Source organism: Melanostigma gelatinosum, assembly GCF_949748355.1.
Source record: "Melanostigma gelatinosum genome assembly, chromosome: 3".
NCBI classification, from domain to species: domain Eukaryota; kingdom Metazoa; phylum Chordata; class Actinopteri; order Perciformes; family Zoarcidae; genus Melanostigma; species Melanostigma gelatinosum.
In genome coordinates, this window is record NC_136636.1 from 16,645,649 (window position 1) to 16,664,310 (window position 18,662).

General features: G+C 41.7%; 4 protein-coding genes across 6 annotated transcripts; 3 read left to right on the forward strand and 1 right to left on the reverse strand.

The window, feature by feature from the left end:
* The first annotated feature begins 2,140 nt into the window (after window positions 1-2,140).
* On the forward strand, window positions 2,141-6,060 carry h6pd (hexose-6-phosphate dehydrogenase (glucose 1-dehydrogenase)). Its single transcript, XM_079297211.1, has 4 exons — window positions 2,141-2,799; window positions 2,886-3,003; window positions 3,088-3,357; window positions 3,475-6,060. Exons 1-4 carry the CDS (start codon window positions 2,158-2,160, stop codon window positions 4,818-4,820), a joined length of 2,376 nt encoding a protein of 791 aa, XP_079153337.1. The 5' UTR covers window positions 2,141-2,157; the 3' UTR covers window positions 4,821-6,060.
* A 1,726-nt stretch (window positions 6,061-7,786) lies between these two features.
* Window positions 7,787-9,291, forward strand: rbp7b (retinol binding protein 7b, cellular). Its single transcript, XM_079265443.1, has 4 exons — window positions 7,787-7,905; window positions 8,227-8,405; window positions 8,660-8,761; window positions 9,044-9,291. The coding sequence occupies exons 1-4, from the start codon at window positions 7,833-7,835 to the stop codon at window positions 9,095-9,097; spliced, it is 408 nt and encodes a 135-aa protein (XP_079121569.1). The 5' UTR covers window positions 7,787-7,832; the 3' UTR covers window positions 9,098-9,291.
* Window positions 9,292-9,315: 24 nt separating this feature from the next.
* cenps (centromere protein S) lies at window positions 9,316-13,056 on the forward strand. 2 transcript variants are annotated; one of them, XM_079265444.1, is made up of 5 exons: window positions 9,316-9,477; window positions 9,603-9,726; window positions 11,356-11,425; window positions 11,600-11,666; window positions 11,851-13,056. In XM_079265444.1, exons 1-5 carry the CDS (start codon window positions 9,448-9,450, stop codon window positions 11,959-11,961), a joined length of 402 nt encoding a protein of 133 aa, XP_079121570.1. In that variant the 5' UTR covers window positions 9,316-9,447; the 3' UTR covers window positions 11,962-13,056. The 2 variants fall into 2 exon arrangements, with proteins under 2 accessions (XP_079121570.1, XP_079121571.1); XM_079265445.1 differs by having other exon boundaries at window positions 11,392-11,425.
* Window positions 13,057-13,125: 69 nt separating this feature from the next.
* tardbpb (TAR DNA binding protein b) lies at window positions 13,126-17,224 on the reverse strand. 2 transcript variants are annotated; one of them, XM_079265442.1, is made up of 5 exons: window positions 16,472-17,224; window positions 15,412-15,575; window positions 15,182-15,322; window positions 14,908-15,075; window positions 13,126-14,815 (listed from the first exon to the last, which is right to left on the reverse strand). In XM_079265442.1, exons 1-5 carry the CDS (start codon window positions 16,710-16,712, stop codon window positions 14,297-14,299), a joined length of 1,233 nt encoding a protein of 410 aa, XP_079121568.1. In that variant the 5' UTR covers window positions 16,713-17,224; the 3' UTR covers window positions 13,126-14,296. The 2 variants fall into 2 exon arrangements, with proteins under 2 accessions (XP_079121568.1, XP_079121567.1); XM_079265441.1 differs by having other exon boundaries at window positions 14,908-15,078.
* Window positions 17,225-18,662: the final 1,438 nt, after the last annotated feature.

The following is an 18,662-nucleotide window of genomic DNA, read 5'->3' on the forward strand; positions in this document are numbered from 1 at the left end:
CCTTGCTTACGTTTATTTCAGCTGCTATTTAAAGACACATGATTTCTGGGAAATGCGAAACATTATTGGCTCATCAAAATTCCAGTTGTCTCTTTTAAAATGAATCAACATAGTGAATAGTTTAAACATCCCGGGCAGAAGACTCGTGTTACTTACTGCAGACCACTTGGCTGTGACAAATGTGGCCACAAAGATTCCTTTGACAAGTCCTCATTGTACATGTGGGCAATGTGCTCTGGTTTAACGCGGCGCCACTTTATTAAAGGAAACTTCCTGAGAATTCCACCAGAATAACCGAATGTGTGACGGTCAGTTGAGGATCATCACTTCAGGACATGGAAAGATGCCCTTTCTGCTCATTCTGTTTGGCAAGTTTGATGGATCGATGAGTCAATGTTGAACTGTATGTGGAGGAATCATGTGTTGTGGGACGAGCTGCACAGAAATGCAAAGCTGAATGGAGATGGTGTCTTTTCAGATGATTTGCCACTTTATTGATTCCTGCGTGGTAATAAGTAGAATAGTAATATCCTTGAAGCCATAGAGTACATGTGGTTTTAAAGAGCAATTTAGTGAGCAATGAAAGTGTTTGTCACATTTATAATTTAGAAGTCTCCTTGTGTATGTTGTTAATCCTCATATAAGATTTAACAAGTTGTAAGGAAAATAATCTATCTATTTTGACTGCAGTAATCCTTGACAAAGTAAATCAGACCTTAATTTCAGCTGTTGTTGAATCAGTGAGGTGAGGTGGCCTTTGCTGTTTGCATTGCTGCTGTGTAAACACAATGGTGGAACACTGGGATTCCAGATGTTTCATTCAGTCATAAAATGAGCGTCAAACTGCGAGTATTCTCTTCAACGTGTATCATTTCCAGTCTCCCTCCCTAGAGAGAGAGAGAGAGAGAGAGAGAGAGAGAGGGGGGCAAAATAACATGTTCTCTGTCATTAATCAGCTTTAAAACACCTCGGCACCTGATGCCTCGATACAAAACAATGACACCAGATTAATCAGAGCGAGTACCTGAAAAGCTTTACTTTTAACTTTCTAACGGCATTAAATATTTGCGCTGTGTCACCATGTATTGATAGTCAGAACGCACACATGCCTGCGGTTGGCAATTCTGCTCACCGGAGCACACGTTGCCTTTGGCGTCGTATACTCTTACTGAACATTTTGCCTTTGCTGCAGCCTTCCTCTGTCGGTTTATCAGAATCATTGTCAACAGTTGGTTGGACATTCCCAGCACTCTGTTAACAGCAGAGAGGTTGTACAGCTCAATGGCCCTGAGCAAAGTGCAAAGTCGACACCCCTTTGCTCCACCAGTATACTCGGATCCTCTGATCATTACGCTCACACAATCATAACTGCAGTACATCAGCAGCTCTCAAGCCACTTCAAAAGAGCTGGAGAAGTGCGAAGTAAATTACTGCTGATCTATTTTGTCTGTGGAGAATTGTGTAAGTTCCCTTTTCCCAGTTGTATGAACTATTGCTTCCCAGTCATAGTGTTCAGATTATGTATCTATTGACTCTTAGACGTTTAATTGTGACTTTTAAGATTAATTGTGATATGTTTATGGATGTTTGACTTTACAGTTCAGCAGTATATCTATTGCATGTTGTTAAAAATGTGAATGTGTATCTCACTTGTAGCTTTTCTGCAATGTGGCATTGATAAGACAAAGGGGGCGACTTTCATGTTCAAATGGCTTTTTGTCTCAAACGTTTAGAGATGGAAAATGAGCTGTTTATTCAATGAGTTTATCAAGAGAATAGTGATTATCAACTGTTTTAATTGTTGATTGTGATGGATTGCTGCGTTTCTTTTCACATGTAATAGTAAACTGAAGATATTTGAGTTTCATCAGAAGAAAGACTTTAAAACATCACGTTGGGCTCGAGGAAATTGCAATCTACGTTTTTTTAACTGTTTTCTGACATTTTATAGATCAGATAAATAATCGTCAGATTAATCAAAAGGGGAAAATAATTGTTATTTGCTACCCTACGAACATGCATCGTCATGCCTGGTGTTACTCAAACATTAAGCTTTGATATGATGTCTTGATGTCTTAATGGTGCTAGAGATCCGCCTACATGTAACGTCTCTTGTGGCTGTGTTCATACAGGAGTGTAGACGGGTAGGACCGGAGCATGTTTGTGACTGTGCTCCTGCTTCTGGTCACTCTGTGTGCCCAGGGAGGAAATGGCTTGGAACGAGCAGAGGCCCAGAGAAGCGGCCATGTTTCAGTGGTCATAGTGGGAGGCACCGGTGACCTGGCAAAGAAGTACCTGTGGCAGGGCTTCTTCCAGCTGTACGTGAACCAAGTCAGAAGTGGAAACACCTTTTCCTTCTATGGTGGGGGACTGTCGCCTGCCGACGCGGCCACACCGGTCCTCTTCGAGATCCTAAAGGCGGTGTCCTGCTCAAAGGATGTAGTGCCGGAGCGCTGCGCTCTGCTGAAAGAGCAGTTCCTGCGGCTCGCACGGTATCGGCAGCTGAAGACCTTAGAGGACTACCGGGATCTGGCCGAGCACATCGAGCGAGAGCTTCAACAAGAGGGGATGACAGAGGCGGGCCGGCTATTCTACTTCTCACTACCAGCCTTTGCATACGTAGATGTTGCTGATAAGATCAATAACAGCTGTAGGCCGACTGGCGGGGCGTGGCTGAGAGTGGTGCTAGAGAAACCTTTCGGACACGACTTCAGGAGTGCTCAGGTGCTTGCGACTCAGCTCGGGAGCTCCTTGAAGGATGAAGAAATGTACAGAATTGACCATTACCTGGGGAAGCAGGTAAGAGAACCTCAGTGTGTGACCCGTCACCCGTGAGTCTGTAGATGAGATGTTTGAACTCATGGTGTGTTTTTTTCTGTGAAAAGGTTGTTGCAAAGATACTTCCATTCAGAGTAGAGAACAGGAAGTTTCTGGATCCCATCTGGAACAAGCACCACATCGAGAGGGTGGAGATCGTAATGAAAGAGACCCTCGATGTTAAAGGTAATCTAAAAATTGTGTAAATGGGGAAAAAGTAGCAAGAATTCAATAAACGTAATCATGTGTTTCCTCTCATTTGTCCTCTAGGTCGTATATCCTTCTATGACCAATACGGGGTGATCAGAGATGTGCTACAGAACCACCTGACTGAGGTCATGACCCTGTTGACGATGAGGCTGCCCATGAATCTGAGCAGCAGTGAAGAAGTCCTCCAAAAGAAGCTGCAGGTCTTCAGTGCCATGCTGCCTTTGAGAAAGAATCAAGCTGTGGTCGGCCAGTATCAAGCGTACCAAACGACAGTCCAGCAGGAGACGAATAAGACCAAAGATCACGTCAGTCTCACGCCGACATTTGCAGGTGACTGCTTTTCTTTTCAATCGTCATGATTTTTTTACGTGTTCTTCACTGCTGTAAAACACTTGCTGTACGATGATTGCGGTTCTTCTAATAAGTGATCCTGTTTGTGTCTTTCAGCTGTATTGGCACACATTGATGAGGCCCAGTATGAAGGTGTGCCAGTTCTGATGATCGCAGGGAAGATGTTAGATGAACGGGTGGGATATGCACGCATACTTTTCAAGAATGACATGTTCTGTCTTCAGAACCCCAGTGGCGTCCACTGCAAGCCCAAACAAATCGTTTTCTACTTTGGGCATGGCAGCCTTCAATATCCAGCAATTCTTGTGAGTAAGAATTTGTTCAGGCCAGTTTCGATGGACGGTGATTGGAAGGAAGTGACGGAGCATACAGACGTCAATATTCTAGGTTTACCTATTTCAGACTATTATGTGCAAACTCCAACGGAGCCGAAGGAAGCCTATTCACAACTTATTTCTCACATTTTTGCTGGACGTAAAAATAGTTTCATTAGTGCTGAAAACCTGCTGGCTTCCTGGGCCTTATGGACACCACTGCTCGACAGCCTGGCCGGCTCTTATCCCCGCATTTACCCCGGGGGAGCCGACAATGGAGACCTGCTGGACATCCGTGTGAATGGTAAAGACATCGGCTACAACAGTGAGGTGGTGATAATCAGCCCTGAGCAGATGGGTGGCGCGTCAGCAAACAGTTTCCAAGTAATGCAAGGCAAATTTCGTAGCGCTGACATGGTGTCGGCCTGGGCCGAGGAGCTGATGGAGAGGCTAGCTGCGGACATTCAGGAAGCAGCGGAGGCAGCTGTGCGCGAGGGCGGTGTTTTCCATCTTGCCATCTCTGGGGGGTCCACTCCCCTCGCGCTGTTCCACAGGTTGGCCCTGCACCACTTCTCCTTCCCCTGGAGCCACACCCATGTGTGGATGGTGGACGAGCGGTGCGTGCCGCTGACTGAACTGGAGTCTAACTTCCACGGCCTGTACGACCATCTTCTGCAACATGTGCGGATACCCTATTTCAACATCCACCCCATGCCCGTGCAGCTCAACCAGCGTCTGTGCGTGGAGGAGGACGGAGGAGCGCCGCTGTATGAGAAGGAGATCAGCAAGTTGGTTAACGGCTCCAGCTTCCACTTTGTGCTGCTGGGAGTTGGCTATGATAGCCACACAGCCTCTCTGTTCCCTGGCAGTAAAGTGGATGAACTGGGGGAGAGTCTGGTCGCCCTCACCGAGAGCCCCGTCAAGCCTCACCAGCGCATGAGCCTCACCTTCAGCGCCATTAACCGAGCTCGTGCCGTGGCTCTTTTAGTGATGGGCAAAGGCAAGCATGAACTGATCACCCAGCTGAGCCGCGTGAAGGACGACCCAGACAAGTGGCCTGTCACCGGGGTGAAGCCTGCTGATGGCAGGCTTGTTTGGTACATAGACTATGATGCACTTTTAGGATAGGAATTACAAACTGTCAATTCGACCATTTCTTTATGAGCCAGCAGGATCTGTGGGTTTACATGTTTTTAGCTTATTAGCCATAATTCCCTTCAAGCCCTCCTCTAAAGCTATTCCCCCAAAATAACCATGATGAACGCAAACAACAAGCTATTGTTAGTACTCGCGGCCGTCAACCAGCTTGTAAAAAATTCCGGTGATGCGCAATGAGTGCAGGCAGACTGATTACAGTCCTGCCACAGATACCAGATATAGATTCTTTTTTTGTTTCATGATTTATTGGTTTCTATCGGGAAGTAATGAGACTTTCAACAAACACAGTGAAATATGTTTCTAGAATACATTACCCACCCTCGCTCTTGCATTGCTGCTGTATTTACGTGTGTACGTCATGCAATGAGGTTTCTGGAATGTCGAGTATCTACAATCTGTACTTAATGGGTTAAGAACAACTGTCACAGCTGCCTCTTTTGCTGAAAGTTACTTCAAATCTCTGTCTGCGTGTGTGTGAACTGCATTTAGTTAATCTGCCTAATTATGTATGAGATGAGTGAAAATCTAGAGCAATACATCACTGTCATCGTTTACAGAGTGTGTAGCACTTTATGCATATCTGATGTCGTCAAAGTCTCGTGCCAAAAAGCAATTCCGACAAACTGTTTTTGATGATTCCTTACTTCCAGTCCAGGGTGTTTGTCTGATCTCAGGGGATTTTGTGAATCCACAGATATGCGTGTTCACTTCTCGATTGTATGTTTTCTATTGTTGCGTGAATTAGTGCATTAGAAAACACTGTGTGACCGGTCCCATTCATAATGTAATATTGATATGTTTGTTATGAATATATGTTTTTGAAATACTTCCGGTAATTCAAAATATCGGGTGCTTCATTAATAAAACGGCACATTTCTGACCCGTTCACATTCCACTGTAAAAACAATGTGGAAAATAGAATAGCTAGAATCTATTAATACCTGTAGTCCAAACAAGAGCAGCTTAATGTTTATTTTACGTACCTTCTTTAGATTGAAGAGCCGCTGAGTTTCCGCAGTCGTGTTATTGTGTTTGATCCGTCTGGATGAGCTTTATTAGAGGAGACATCGTCCTGCATCCTCCTAAAGCAGTAACAGCCTGTGAAGAACAATATGATAATGGTGTCCATGTTTTACAGTCAATACATCTACAAAATGTTTCCCCCGTGCATTGTAAGGTGAGCATCACATGTTATTTCGATTTTCTTTCCATTCCTATCATTTTCCACTTTGTGAAAGTTCCAAACTGATTAAAATTGAACACATTTCCTTTGAATTTTCTTGCTATAATCTGTTTAATGTAGCTTTACTTTTCCAGTGAGATAAACCTCTTATTCAGTACTGTAATAATTATAATACACTGAATCTACAGCGGTGAAGTACATATTTATTAGCTTATGACTGATTGTTACATGAAACAAATGTCCAACAAAACAGCAAACTGCTTTTAACAACTGACAGAAACACCTGCTGTGTGATGTTTTCCTGAAGTGAGCGTTGAAACGTGAGGAGGATTAAGTCACTTTCTCAAGGTTTAACATTTACCAGCTGCTGGCGGCACGGAAACCACATGAAATCTTAATGTGTGGAGTATCCGATGTCAACGTGTGACAGCTGGACTGCTCTACTGCTCATTGTTTCTGCTCGGGTCCGTCACAAGCTTCCTGTGAGTCAACCAGAGTCCTCCTCTCACCATGAAGACACCTGAATAGACACAGGCAGGTGTTACTCCTTTTTGAACAGAAAACCCAGCGTACGAATGGTCTTCTATAATTCACAAGGAGTGTTCGTCACCTGTACTGAAAAGAGAAGCAGCAGTTAGAATAAGGGAGATGTAGTACAGCGCCGGGGTGGTTCTGGCCTGTGAACATACACATGTAAAAAGTTTGGATGCTGCAGTTTCTCTACGTAACCCGGTGATGAGGCTTCAGTGGTTGTCTTACACATGCTGCTGCTGTCAGAGTCAGGATGGCAGTGCATAGTCCTTGTCCACATGTCAGCAGCCCAAACACATGATAGGAGGCCCACAAGCTCTGAGGAACTGGGTCTACCAATGTGAATATCACGGAAAAACCTGTTGGAAGATTTGAAGTTGTGTCCATATTAATCTCTTTTGTGCTTGTGGTATGTCCTGCATGTGTTTGCTGTGATGGGCTTTACCTGAAGCTACGAAGGACAAGGCGATCGAGGCAGATAAGTTGTTCAGAAGAGGCTGCCTGCAGTATCTTGAGGATGTTGACCTTTAAACAGAGAGGACGGCATGATTAATGCCACGCTTCCTCTTGTACAGATGACCCGTGAGCTCACCTGTGCTCTAGTTACCTTCCCATGACGTAGAACTGAGGGACCAGGACAAGTGTCACGAACACTGCATTCACTATTTGACTATAAAGTAGAATCAAACATCACAGTAAGGACATACAGGGTATTTTATTCTTTCAAGTCAAAACAGAAAACGGCACTTACAATTTTAACCTCTGATTCCTCGGTATCCATCTGCTGCTATGATACGCCATGAATATCAGCATGTAGAGAAACATGGACTTTACCGTCGCACTACTCCTGATGGCTGGATGTGTTCTGCTGAGGAATAGAGCGCTCCAAATGTGAGCAGGGGGGGAGGATTGTATTTCACGCTGCACATGCACAGAGACCTCTGCTGCATATTGTATTCCCTGCAAGCTCAACATCTGCACATTCACTTAAGCTTGAAGATTGGGTTGCTTTGGTAAATGTAAGATCTAAGAATAACGCCCGGTTGTAGAGGCTTTTGTCTTAACAGGAAAAGAATAGTTTCCTCATATTATGGGTAAAAGGTCCTGTTCCGCCCTCCAGTGCTCCTCCTCTGTATGTCTCAAAAATAGCTGCAACGCATCACCCTTACCCCATATTGACACACAATGAAACATCCCTCCCATTCATCTTATATCTGTTTGCTCCTGATACTCATGCGTTAGAGAGTCAGAAAGTCAAACCTGTAAAGATGCCTGTCGACTACAGCGGGACGTGGGACATTGTCAGCAATGTCAACTTTGAGAGCTACATGGTTGCACTTGGTAGGTGTCACCGGTTCTTTGTATGAGCTTTTTTTTGTTTTCAATGAATGTTTAATTATTTATGAGGAAAAGATGTATGTGTAGTGGATGGAGCAGGTTAATGCTTGTGGGTGTAAAATTGTCCATCACAGTCAATTAATGAGAAAGTACTTTATTCATCATCAGTGAACGTTTCTTTGTGTGGATGTCCTGAAGAGTGTTACATATGCAGTGAAAGTAAATGTTCATTTATTTTCTGATCAGAGCATGACGTGCGTGGTGGCGTGGTAAAGTTAACATGAAACTTGTTCTAAAAATAATTCCTCTCACTTTGACACGCAGGCATTGATTTTGCAACTCGCAAGATTGCCTCGATGTTGAAGCCCCAGAAAGTGATTAAGCAAGACGGAGATTGTTTCATCATCAAGACGTTCACTACTTTTAAAAATTACGAGAGTTCGTTCAAAATTGGAGAAGAATTCAAAGAGGTGACTAAAGGGATGGACAACAGGTCATGCCAGGTAAAAGCTTTAGTCAAATGTAATATTTTAGTCACATTTTTATGTAATAATCACTACCCCAATATAAGACAATAAAAGCAAGCAAATGATTATTTTGTGTGGCTGTACTGTTAAAAAAAAAATATATGTATATATATGTATATGTATATGTATATATATATATATGTATATATATATGTGTATATATATATATATGTATATATATTTATATGTAGTTTTTTATGTATTTGTATTTCATGTTTCTTGTCTGTCAGACGGTGGTCAACTGGAAAGATGATAAGCTGGTGTGTGTTCAGAAAGGAGAAAAGAAGAACCGAGGGTGGACTCACTGGATTCACGGAGATGAGCTTCATCTGGTAGGACTAGTCTTTATTCTGGTGGCCCTGTACAGTAACATTAACTGGACACAGTTACTGTTTGTCATAAACACTTTGTAAAATTCACTGTAAAAGTCATCATTTATAGTATGTTGTGGACTCATGCGCATAGAAAATGTATATATTAATTGGTTATGCACAAAGAAAATGTTGCCTCCCCTGAAAACGGATACAATTCATGCAATTATATGATCATTTTAGCTTCTTTTTTTTACTAAATCATGTTGAAAGATTTTACAACTTCATATTTTCTCTCCTCAGGAACTTACTTGTGAGGATCGAGTCTGCAAGCAAGTTTATAAAAGGACACTGTGAACTTGTCTTTTAAAACACTACCACAGCATTTCCAAGAAATTAGATTGCATAAACAGCCACACAATATAGTTTATATACTTATAAAGAACATGTAATTTGAGTGTGGGCTGATGTGTGTGATTAAATGTGTCCACGGTGTAGTACCTCATCCGGACCACACGGTGGCGCTGTGTATTAAACATTGAAGTAAACTCGGAAGTTGTCTGTGTAAACTACTTGTGCCGCGAGTTTTTGGTTTCCACATGAAATGTGTGTTCACAAACTGCGTCTCGTTTCTTCTGTCACACCTTAATTCTGTGAGAATTATCCAAACTTTCTAACTCAATTGAAGCCGCTGTGATTGGAAGAAAATGTCCGTTGATGAAGACGAGACTCGGCAGGTAAGAACGGTAGCTAACGTTAGCTAACGTTAGCTACATATCAGTCTGGTTCAGCAGCAGACAGGTAATCCATCTATATCGATGCATTGTATTTCTTGTAATCTGATGAATTGTTTTGAGTTCAGAGGTTAAAGGCGGCCGTCCATTATGCTGTGGGTCGCATGTGTCAGAGGATGAGAGAGGACCACCGGAGAGACTTCAGCCGACAAGTCGTAGCAGCGATAGCCGAGACAACCTTCAGACAATGCGGTGGGTTTATGTCAACAACATGCTAGTCTAGCAGACACCACCAGAGACATACAGTACATACAATATACATGTATATAATATAATATATATGTATATATATATAGCTGTATACATACATAGTATAGAGTATAATCACTATCGGTGTACCATGTGCTGAAATATCAAAACACATCATTACAAAGCACAACATTTGCAATATTTGTACAACTTACCAAGATATCCAGTGATGTTGGGTATATTTGTACAAGTAATAAAAGCTCTGAAAGTAAAAGTACTCATGATGCAGACTGGCACTTTACATAATTGGATTATATCAGCGAGACTTGCTAAGAGTATCTTGTTGTAAAATGTAGTGATGTGTTTATGTGTAAGTATTAGTTTAATGTTGCAGCTGGCAAAGGTGGGGCTGATTTCAACCGATTACTGGGTAGTTTATAGGAATCTATAATAATCTATTTAGTATATTGTGTATTCATTAGAATCTGCAAAGTAGCTAAAAGTATAATAGAAGTAGCATAAAATAGAAATACTACAAAAAAGTACCTCAATATTGTAATTTTGTACAGTACTTTACTGAATGTACTTGAGTTGAGTACCTGCGTTGGATTATATTTTAGTGTTTGTATTATTTTTTTACTCATCGTTTACATGCCTTTATCACACAGTTCTCAACCAGCACGCAGCCCAGTATAATAGATCCATCTCACATCCAGAAGGCTCTAATGCAACCAAAACGCTTCATAGACGTCTCAGCGTCAACTCATTCTGTCACTCAGCCTAACAGAATACGGAGGTATCTTGATGCTGTCGTGCGTTGAGCCCAGCCTAGACCTCTTGATGTGTCTCATTTCCTGTCTGCTCTCTAAAGTCTTTCTGTTGAATTAAACCAACATAATCATTCTGAAAAATGCCCAAAAGGCCAAACATGGTGGCATTACGTTGATATCACTTAATCCTTCAGAATGTTCCCTAAATATCTGAAGTCTTGCAGAATGATTCAATGTTTTATGTTTGACTTTTTTTTGCAGTTATTCCAAAATGCACAAAATGAAAGTTATTCCAGTAAAGTGTGTACAACACATGTATGTCATAGCTGCTACTGTAACTCATACATATAGAGCAGCGCTACACAACCCTGTCCACAGCTTACTGTCCACATGTTTCCTCTCAGCTGTTCAGACATCCAGCCTTCATTGTTCTGTCACAACACACTCGTCTCCGTCTCACGGTCACTCTGCTTCCTCTCTCTGTGTGCGTGTGTACATGCTCTGTGTACGTGCGTGGCTGTTAACATATAGAAACGCTTCCAGAAATTTGCTCTTTTGGTGTCTACTTGTATTTGTTATTTTATGCAAAGATGGTATTTAAAATGTGGAAACAAAGCTTTAAAAACAGTTTTGTTTCTATAAAAAACACGATGTATTTTTAGTTATTCGTTATCTAGCTTCCAGCTCCACAAACTGCTGCCGTGTTGACTGTGAAGAGTACTGAGAAATGTGTAACCAACTGTAAATAACTAATATTCTGACTCATGTACATATACTCATGTATACTTCTCATGTAGGTAAAAGTATACAGCTGGACAATATACCATTAATAAGTCATAACTCTATTTCATAATTGCCACAGGTCAATCGAAACTCAACATCCTCTCACTGTTTTCAGATATATTTGCTAAAGACCTGGAGGCCTTTGCACGGTGAGAATCTTTCTGTTACCAGATCAACAGAGGAGTTAACCATGTGCTGTCTTTTAATTTATATAATACCTGGTGAGGTCTTTTGTCTCAGTCTAAGCTAGTAGAACTAGTATAACTAGTATAATCTCCACTTTCTATAATACATCTGATTTACACTTTCATGTTTGATTTCAGGCACGCTAAAAGAAGCACGGTGTCCTCAGAAGACGTGAAGCTCGTCGCCCGGCGTAGTACTGCGTTGGTGAGTTATTTCTACTCGTTGTCAGAAAGGAATCGCACAACACGTAGTCTTTGACTCACATGTCAGTTAACCACTCAAACACACTTCATCCTCATAATGCAGAAAACTGAAACTATATATATATACATATATGTTCTACAGCAGACAGCAAACGTAATGTTTAATTTGCCTTTATTTATTTCAGTCCATCTACATACAAAATAAAAGTGAAGAACTGAACCAGGAGCAGCGGGATTTGAAAAAGAAAAATACTGGGAAGAGGAGAAGCAGAGACACTGAGGAGAGCAGAGAATAAGGACAAGACAGACCTGCAGTCTCACTGGCGCCCAACATTCAAATAAACATGAAAGCCCACTAACGCATGACAATAACTTCAGTGCCATTTTCTATGGTAATTAGCATTTCAACCCTCAAGGCTTCTACAGAATTAAATTTCATATAAAAGTCATTTTATGTGCAGTGTTTGGAGAAAATAACTTCTGACTTATTTGTCGTGGGTCCTGTTGATGCATCGTCATGTCGTAGTGCATTGGCACCAGTATGACAAACAATGATGTATGATCACATTATAAAGTATAAATAAAGCTACAAGAACTGTGCTAAATGATATACCTGCCTTGTTTTTCCAAACCGACAAATGAGCCGAATGTATTTTACACTTTGGGAAAACTCAAATGTAGTTACTGTCAGGCAATCTATCCATTATGTACACTCAGACTACTTTATTAGGTACACCTGCATAATCAAATGCAATCCAATAAATCGGCTACTCAGATTCCTTTGTTTATACTTTAACCTATGACCTCCATAGTTAGTGTTGCTGTTCTACTGGTCTGCACTATTCAGGCGTCTAATCTTCTGCCCCCTCATGTATGTAAATGAGGACCAAACAGAGACATCCCAACATAATGTAGCCACCACCTATGACCTGAGTTAAACATTGAATTTACACATTAACAACTATCTATAAAATGAAACATGTTAAACTCCCTAAATGTAGACATGACGGTTGGATTGAACAGGTGGAGCTAGAAAAGCAGCACTAAGTGCATCTGGCCATCTAAAAATCCCCAATTACAAAGCTCAGCAACGTGCCATCGTTTCATTACTTAAAACCAAATCGAAGACAAAACACTCTTGAGGTGATGACACATTGTTGAGCTCACCTACATACAAATAACCCTTCAGAACTTCCCTCCCAACTTAAAAGTAGCTGTGGAAAATCAAAAAGGGATCATTAACTCGGACAAGCTATCAAAAGCAGCAAAAAGACAGGTACTACCCCATGTCATGTCTGAGAAGGCCGCACACACTGAAAGTGTTGCAACTTCAGTCTTCATCCTTCAGTCAGGGTTCAAACGGAGACCTCGACCAGCAGAGCCCAAGGTCCCTAGATATGTGAATCGAATTAGATGGTTTTTTTATTTGACAAACTGACCCAATTAATTATCAACTAAGCATCTATTCAAACAAACTTTATTATAGAACTCCCTTCATTTGACATGTTTTTAAACACCTCACAAACAACACGAGAGCTACTGGGAGCTATTGGACACACCACTCCACGTTCTCACACTATCACTCGCGTCCCCCAGAGTCTTCAGCAGGTTGTCATCCACATCAAGTACACACTTACAGATCAGTTCAATAACAGGAAAGCACACGCCATACAGCATTCAAATCAGATTATAGAAGCAGTACAAATATTCATCACAACATTCCACTACAATTTGATATTTCTGTACTTGATCGACATACTTAATAAAAAGTAAGGGAAGACTTGCAGACTTTTAAAAAAAAAAAGGAAAAATCTTGAAGTACTACTTAAAGAATGTCCATGTTAGGGGAGGCGCTCGCAGCGTCTGCAGCTTCCACTCACACATTCAGAAAGCAGTCAAATTGGGCTCTTTCACTGCACAGCCAGTCCGTTTCACGCGTGTCTCCGTTCGCTCACTCATCTCTTCGCCACAAGCCATCCTCAATCGCACTCATCAGTTCTTAAAATGTCAGTTGCGCCGTTCTTTCCATTTTAAAAGTGGATAAAAGTGAAAACACCCACCGTCTCTCAGAACATGCGGAGTGAAGCCGTTCTGTGATGGCATAGCATTTACAGGTGGGAAGAGGGAGAATGATACCGATATCACCCCAAGAATGCTGCCAAAGAGGAGCTTCCTCACAGGAAAATGGAAGAGAGGTGAACTGCAGAAGAGATTTCAATGAAGGCGTTTCCACAGAACTTGACTGTAAATAAAGTTACACTTAAAACATTTAGCTTTCAACCAGATTCTTCCCAATGCAAGATTGCCTTTTAAGTCTATGACAAAGCCGGATAATGGTGAAACACAAACATTCATGCTTTTTCAAAATGGTTAACACATTTCACAATACATGCATTAGAGAATCCAGTTGAAATGGATACAAACAAATGAGACATCAAAAATATCACTTTCGTCAAACATCCTGGTAAACGATTCACTTCAACACTTTCTAAATTAAATCTTTAGCATTTTTTCCAAATGTACAAAACATCTTCCACAAAAGTGTTAAGTTTTCAGGTACGCATCAACACCAGAAATTAACTTTTGAAAAGACTCATCTCTGTCACAATACTTACCATACAAATAATTAAATTACATACCCCACCCAGATGACTTTGACTCCATACTGGACCCAAAACCTGAACTAAACCCACTACCGCTGGTTGCAGAGTTTGACCCTGTTCCCCAGCCGAGACTGGCTGAGCCGGTGCCGTAGTTGCTGTTGCCGCCTGCACTGAAAGACTGACTCTGGTCCCGACTAGAACTGGTTCCGCTGGAGGTGCTGCCTGAGGTGGATGTCTGCTGCTGGCTAGCCAGCATACCCATCATCCCCCAACTACTCTGCAGGGCCGCCTGAGCAGCAGCCATCATAGCAGGGTTCAGACTGAAGGAACCAAAATTAGCCAGACTACTGTTAGTGCTGCTCCCCCCTAACCCACTACGGCTGCTACCACCACCACCACCACCACCACCAAATGCTTGAGCTCCAAAACCGTTCCCAAACCGCGTTGTACGATCAAACTGCCTATTGCCGTGTTTGGGCTCAGCATTTGAGATGTGAACACTGACACCTTTGATAATCAGGTCCTCGCCACAAAGACCCTGGGCAACCTATGAGGGGGGGCAAAGAAGACATGAATGAGGTCACCTGGGCAATGGTACCACTACAGCAGGAGGTACTTTCTAAAAATGTAACAGTATACCTGATCATCTGCAAATGTGACAAAGGAAAAAGCCCGGAATGGCTTTGGGATGAACACATCTGTGACTTCACCATACTGCATGAAGAACTGCCGTAGGTCGTCGGTGGTCATGTCTTCTGTGCAACGGCCTACAAACACTTTCCGGCTCCTCAAAGGCTCATCGGGACCCTGCTGTACCCAAAAGGGACAGAAATAAATACTACAGCTTATAGAGTAATAACAGTTTTGTATTCCCATAAAGTGTGGGGATACACATGGACATTCCCAGATTCACCTTTGAGTTAGGGAGCTTGCAGTCACACCATCTCCCGTCAATCATGTGGCGCTGGGAGACCACCTTTTCTTGTGACTCATATTCTGTAAATCTTACAAAGCCAAATCCTTTGGAGTTTCCAGTCTTGGCGTCTCGTTTTACCTGAGAGAAGAAGAAACATGGAGCAATGAAGATCAGTTGTCACCACGTACAACCCAAAGCAATGTGCGTTTCTGTTACTAATGTTATACCTGGACCATGATGACTTCTCCAAATGTGCTGAAGTAGTCTTTCAGGTCCTGCTCACTCGTTTTCCAAGGAAGACCCAGTACGATCAGATCAGACGTCTTCATGTCGCCCCTCTTCATTTTCACAGCGGAGGAGGCGTCAATCTCTTCCATTTTCCTTTTGTTGTCTAAAATGTGATCAACACAGAGGAATTCAGTGAATTACAACTCAATGTGCCATCACTACCCTGACTTTGATAATAATCGGCAGGAACAAAACTAGATTCCAGTTCTATGAGCAAAATATGCAATCAATATTTTCTATTTGTTGTTTCCACTGTTCTGCTAATATTTTGCTCAATGTTTGGACTTGTTTTTACAACTGTTTCACAAGAGCCTAATTGATTTGAAAACAATTAACAAATAGGTGTTAACATGCATGTCTCATGTAATTTTTAATGATTATGCAGTTGCTAGAACGTAGTTGATTGGGTACATATAACATACTACAATACCCTTCCAATAAACCCTAATTTCAAACTAATCCCATGTTTATGTAAATAAAAAAAGTTTAAAAAACGTATTTTCAACTTTATGGTGATTTTAGACAATGCAGTATTATGTCCAGATTAAGGCATAATATTCATGGTCTTTTCTAATACTTTGACATCACATCCATATCTATGGCAGTAGTATACTTAACATTACAAACAGATATGTATAATTCAATACAAGTCATGGACACAAACAACTGCATTCTCTAGAATGACCATAATGTTAACTGGAGTTTCAATAAAACATGTAACGTTAACCTCCAACAAGATAGCATTTCTTGCAGTGCCGCTGTCTAAATAGATTGCCAACTTCATAAATACAAAACGTTGATCTTGTTTTGTTTATTTTTGTGAATACATGTTGCGTCTCAAAGCGCACGTTTGTGGGCGTGGACAAACTACAGGTCACGTCATTGTCATCTATTTTCAGTGCGCTGAAGCTACATCATGAATTATAAATACCCTCGCATACCGATTCGGGTAAAGTGTTACTTGAAGGTAAAACGAATGCAACGTGGTATCATATCTACCTTTTGGATAGTTCACCACATACACCACGTTCCCCCATCCGTTCTCTGGCGCGTGGAGGACCCCTTCCACGAGACGCACTCCTCGCATGCACTGAGACACGGGGCTCCTGAAGCGTAGGCCACACGCCCCTGGGAACTGAGCGGCCACAGTGGAAAGCAGAACAGTGCCGTCGTCCTCGGACGGTATCTCCATGGGTTCCTCGTTTTCCTCCTCTGCCACCCGAATATAGACTTCCGCCATTTTGCCCAAAACAGAAAACTCCTCGCGTGAATCAAAACAATGCTAACGGTTAGCAATGAGCAGCTCGGCTGGTTGTCCACAGTAACGGCTAACGGTAGCCGATGTTGCTAACAGCACTGTAGCAGTCACGCTAATTGGTTGGTTATATTTTAGGAAAAGACGTGTCAAATTAAAATATAACAAAAAGGTTTTCAGAGGGGTTAAACCTCGAGTTATTTCATAAACAATATTCGCACCGCTCGCGAGCGTGCATCGGCCTTGCTGTTCCTTTGTTCGTTGGGACCACAGAGACCTGTGTCGTTACACTGGACAACTACCGTGCAGCTGCGCCGCGTGATAACAACTGCGCACGGCCCCACGCTAACTGATCCAACAAAGCGATGTCCTCGATGCTAGTGTGGCTGATGAAGTTATCCAACTGCAACAAAACGCTTGTTTCGTCTCAAATGCACTGTTAGAAATGTAGCGGGGGATGTTTTTTTTCCACGAGGGGAAATATGAAACCACCATGTACGGCCTACCAAAATGGCTTGATCCAATCGAAAAAGGAACTACGTCATGAGGCTGGACTGTTTCATTTCATGGTGGTGTTTGTGTCTAGAGTGTGTCGTTCATATCGGAAAGTATAAATCATTGGTCTGTATGAAGTTGTAAAACCAAAAGTTCACATGTAAAATGTGCTTATTGTTTGTATGGAAGATTGTACAACTCGATTAATTGTATTGTTGATATGCAACTATATTGGGCTTCCCCCTTCCCGTAAGGGAGGTATGGTAGGCCAGATTTCCACTAGCTTCCGTGCTTTATGTTGTTGCAGAGATGGGAAGATGGCGGTTGCAATGAGCCGCAAGTGCATGTCACATTTTTATTCATTTAAATTGAAATAAGACATCCATGTAAATGATTTCTATGTGAATTTGTGTATATTCTGCTGTGTAAAATCTGCTTACTTATTTAAAAAATATAAAGTATATGCACGTGTTACTGCAAGTTAATAAACACGTTTGCTGACGTTTGTTTTGCTGCTGTTAATATTAACTGTCTTGATTGATTTCCTCTGCCTTAGGATTGCTATATATATATATATATATATATATGTACATGTAAATATATATGTATGTGTGAATGAAATAAAATAAAGCTATTGATAAATACATTGTTTTAATTGCAAGAACTGAAAATGTGTTATTTAACATAGTAACTGATTTAATTAACTGATTATTAATTTAGAAACACAATATAAAAATAACCTATGAATGAATTTTTGAATATATGATTAAAAACACTAAACTAAAAACTTCAAAGAATATATACTGAAAATATTGTATTGTATTTATGTGTATATATTTATAATCCTGCTGAGCAGGGATTCTAGGCGATGGGAGCCGCGAGAGGGGGGCGGGGCGGGAACAGCTGTTGACGCAAACAGGAAGTCCTCTGTAGGGTATGCAGTCTCATTTCGGAGACCGCATGGTCTAGCCTTTGCGGTCCTCAAAGGACCCGGACCACGTAGACCGCGAAGGCTAGGTCCTCCGAAGGATGCAGACCCTGAATTGGGACATAGCTAAGGTTTGCAGTTTCTTACGTCAGCCGTAAACCAACGTATAACCTTGGCGTAAATGAGCTACCGGCATACTCGATCGTGCGCTCTGTAGCAGCCATTACGCACAGCAACTCCGCTACTCACACACCACGTCTTCGACCATATATACATAGTTTTTGCAATTTGCAAAGGCTAAAAATAAAAGGAAAACATGTCAAAATATAAAGGGAGAAACACCTTTAGTGTGTCAGAATATCATTTGGTTACCATGTGTCCATTTGGGTCTCCAAATATCCTTTTAGAGCTCCGCCTCGATCTCTTCATGGAAGAAACACTGGTCATACTTTGTCCAATCTTCAAATTTGAGACAGTTGTTCAGAGTGTAGTTACAGTCCTATACCTGTACA

What these genes read in the sequence shown, in the direction of transcription:
- tardbpb (XM_079265441.1), bottom strand. Translation starts at nt 16,712, where the DNA reads ATGGCGGAAGTCTATATTCGGGTGGCAGAGGAGGAAAACGAGGAACCC. An exon ending in GAGAAGTCATCATGGTCCAG is followed by an intron (nt 15,323 to 15,411) that starts GTATAACATTAG and finishes TTCTTCTCTCAG; the next exon opens with GTAAAACGAGACGCCAAGAC. An exon ending in GCAAGCTCCCTAACTCAAAG is followed by an intron (nt 15,079 to 15,181) that starts GTGAATCTGGGA and finishes TTTTGGGTACAG; the next exon opens with CAGGGTCCCGATGAGCCTTT.
- rbp7b (XM_079265443.1), top strand. Translation starts at nt 7,833, where the DNA reads ATGCCTGTCGACTACAGCGGGACGTGGGACATTGTCAGCAATGTCAAC. An exon ending in GAGCTACATGGTTGCACTTG is followed by an intron (nt 7,906 to 8,226) that starts GTAGGTGTCACC and finishes TTTGACACGCAG; the next exon opens with GCATTGATTTTGCAACTCGC. An exon ending in ACGGAGATGAGCTTCATCTG is followed by an intron (nt 8,762 to 9,043) that starts GTAGGACTAGTC and finishes TTCTCTCCTCAG; the next exon opens with GAACTTACTTGTGAGGATCG.
- h6pd (XM_079297211.1), top strand. Translation starts at nt 2,158, where the DNA reads ATGTTTGTGACTGTGCTCCTGCTTCTGGTCACTCTGTGTGCCCAGGGA. An exon ending in ACCATTACCTGGGGAAGCAG is followed by an intron (nt 2,800 to 2,885) that starts GTAAGAGAACCT and finishes TTCTGTGAAAAG; the next exon opens with GTTGTTGCAAAGATACTTCC. An exon ending in AGAGACCCTCGATGTTAAAG is followed by an intron (nt 3,004 to 3,087) that starts GTAATCTAAAAA and finishes TTTGTCCTCTAG; the next exon opens with GTCGTATATCCTTCTATGAC.
- cenps (XM_079265444.1), top strand. Translation starts at nt 9,448, where the DNA reads ATGTCCGTTGATGAAGACGAGACTCGGCAG. An exon ending in ATGAAGACGAGACTCGGCAG is followed by an intron (nt 9,478 to 9,602) that starts GTAAGAACGGTA and finishes TTTTGAGTTCAG; the next exon opens with AGGTTAAAGGCGGCCGTCCA. An exon ending in GACCTGGAGGCCTTTGCACG is followed by an intron (nt 11,426 to 11,599) that starts GTGAGAATCTTT and finishes GTTTGATTTCAG; the next exon opens with GCACGCTAAAAGAAGCACGG.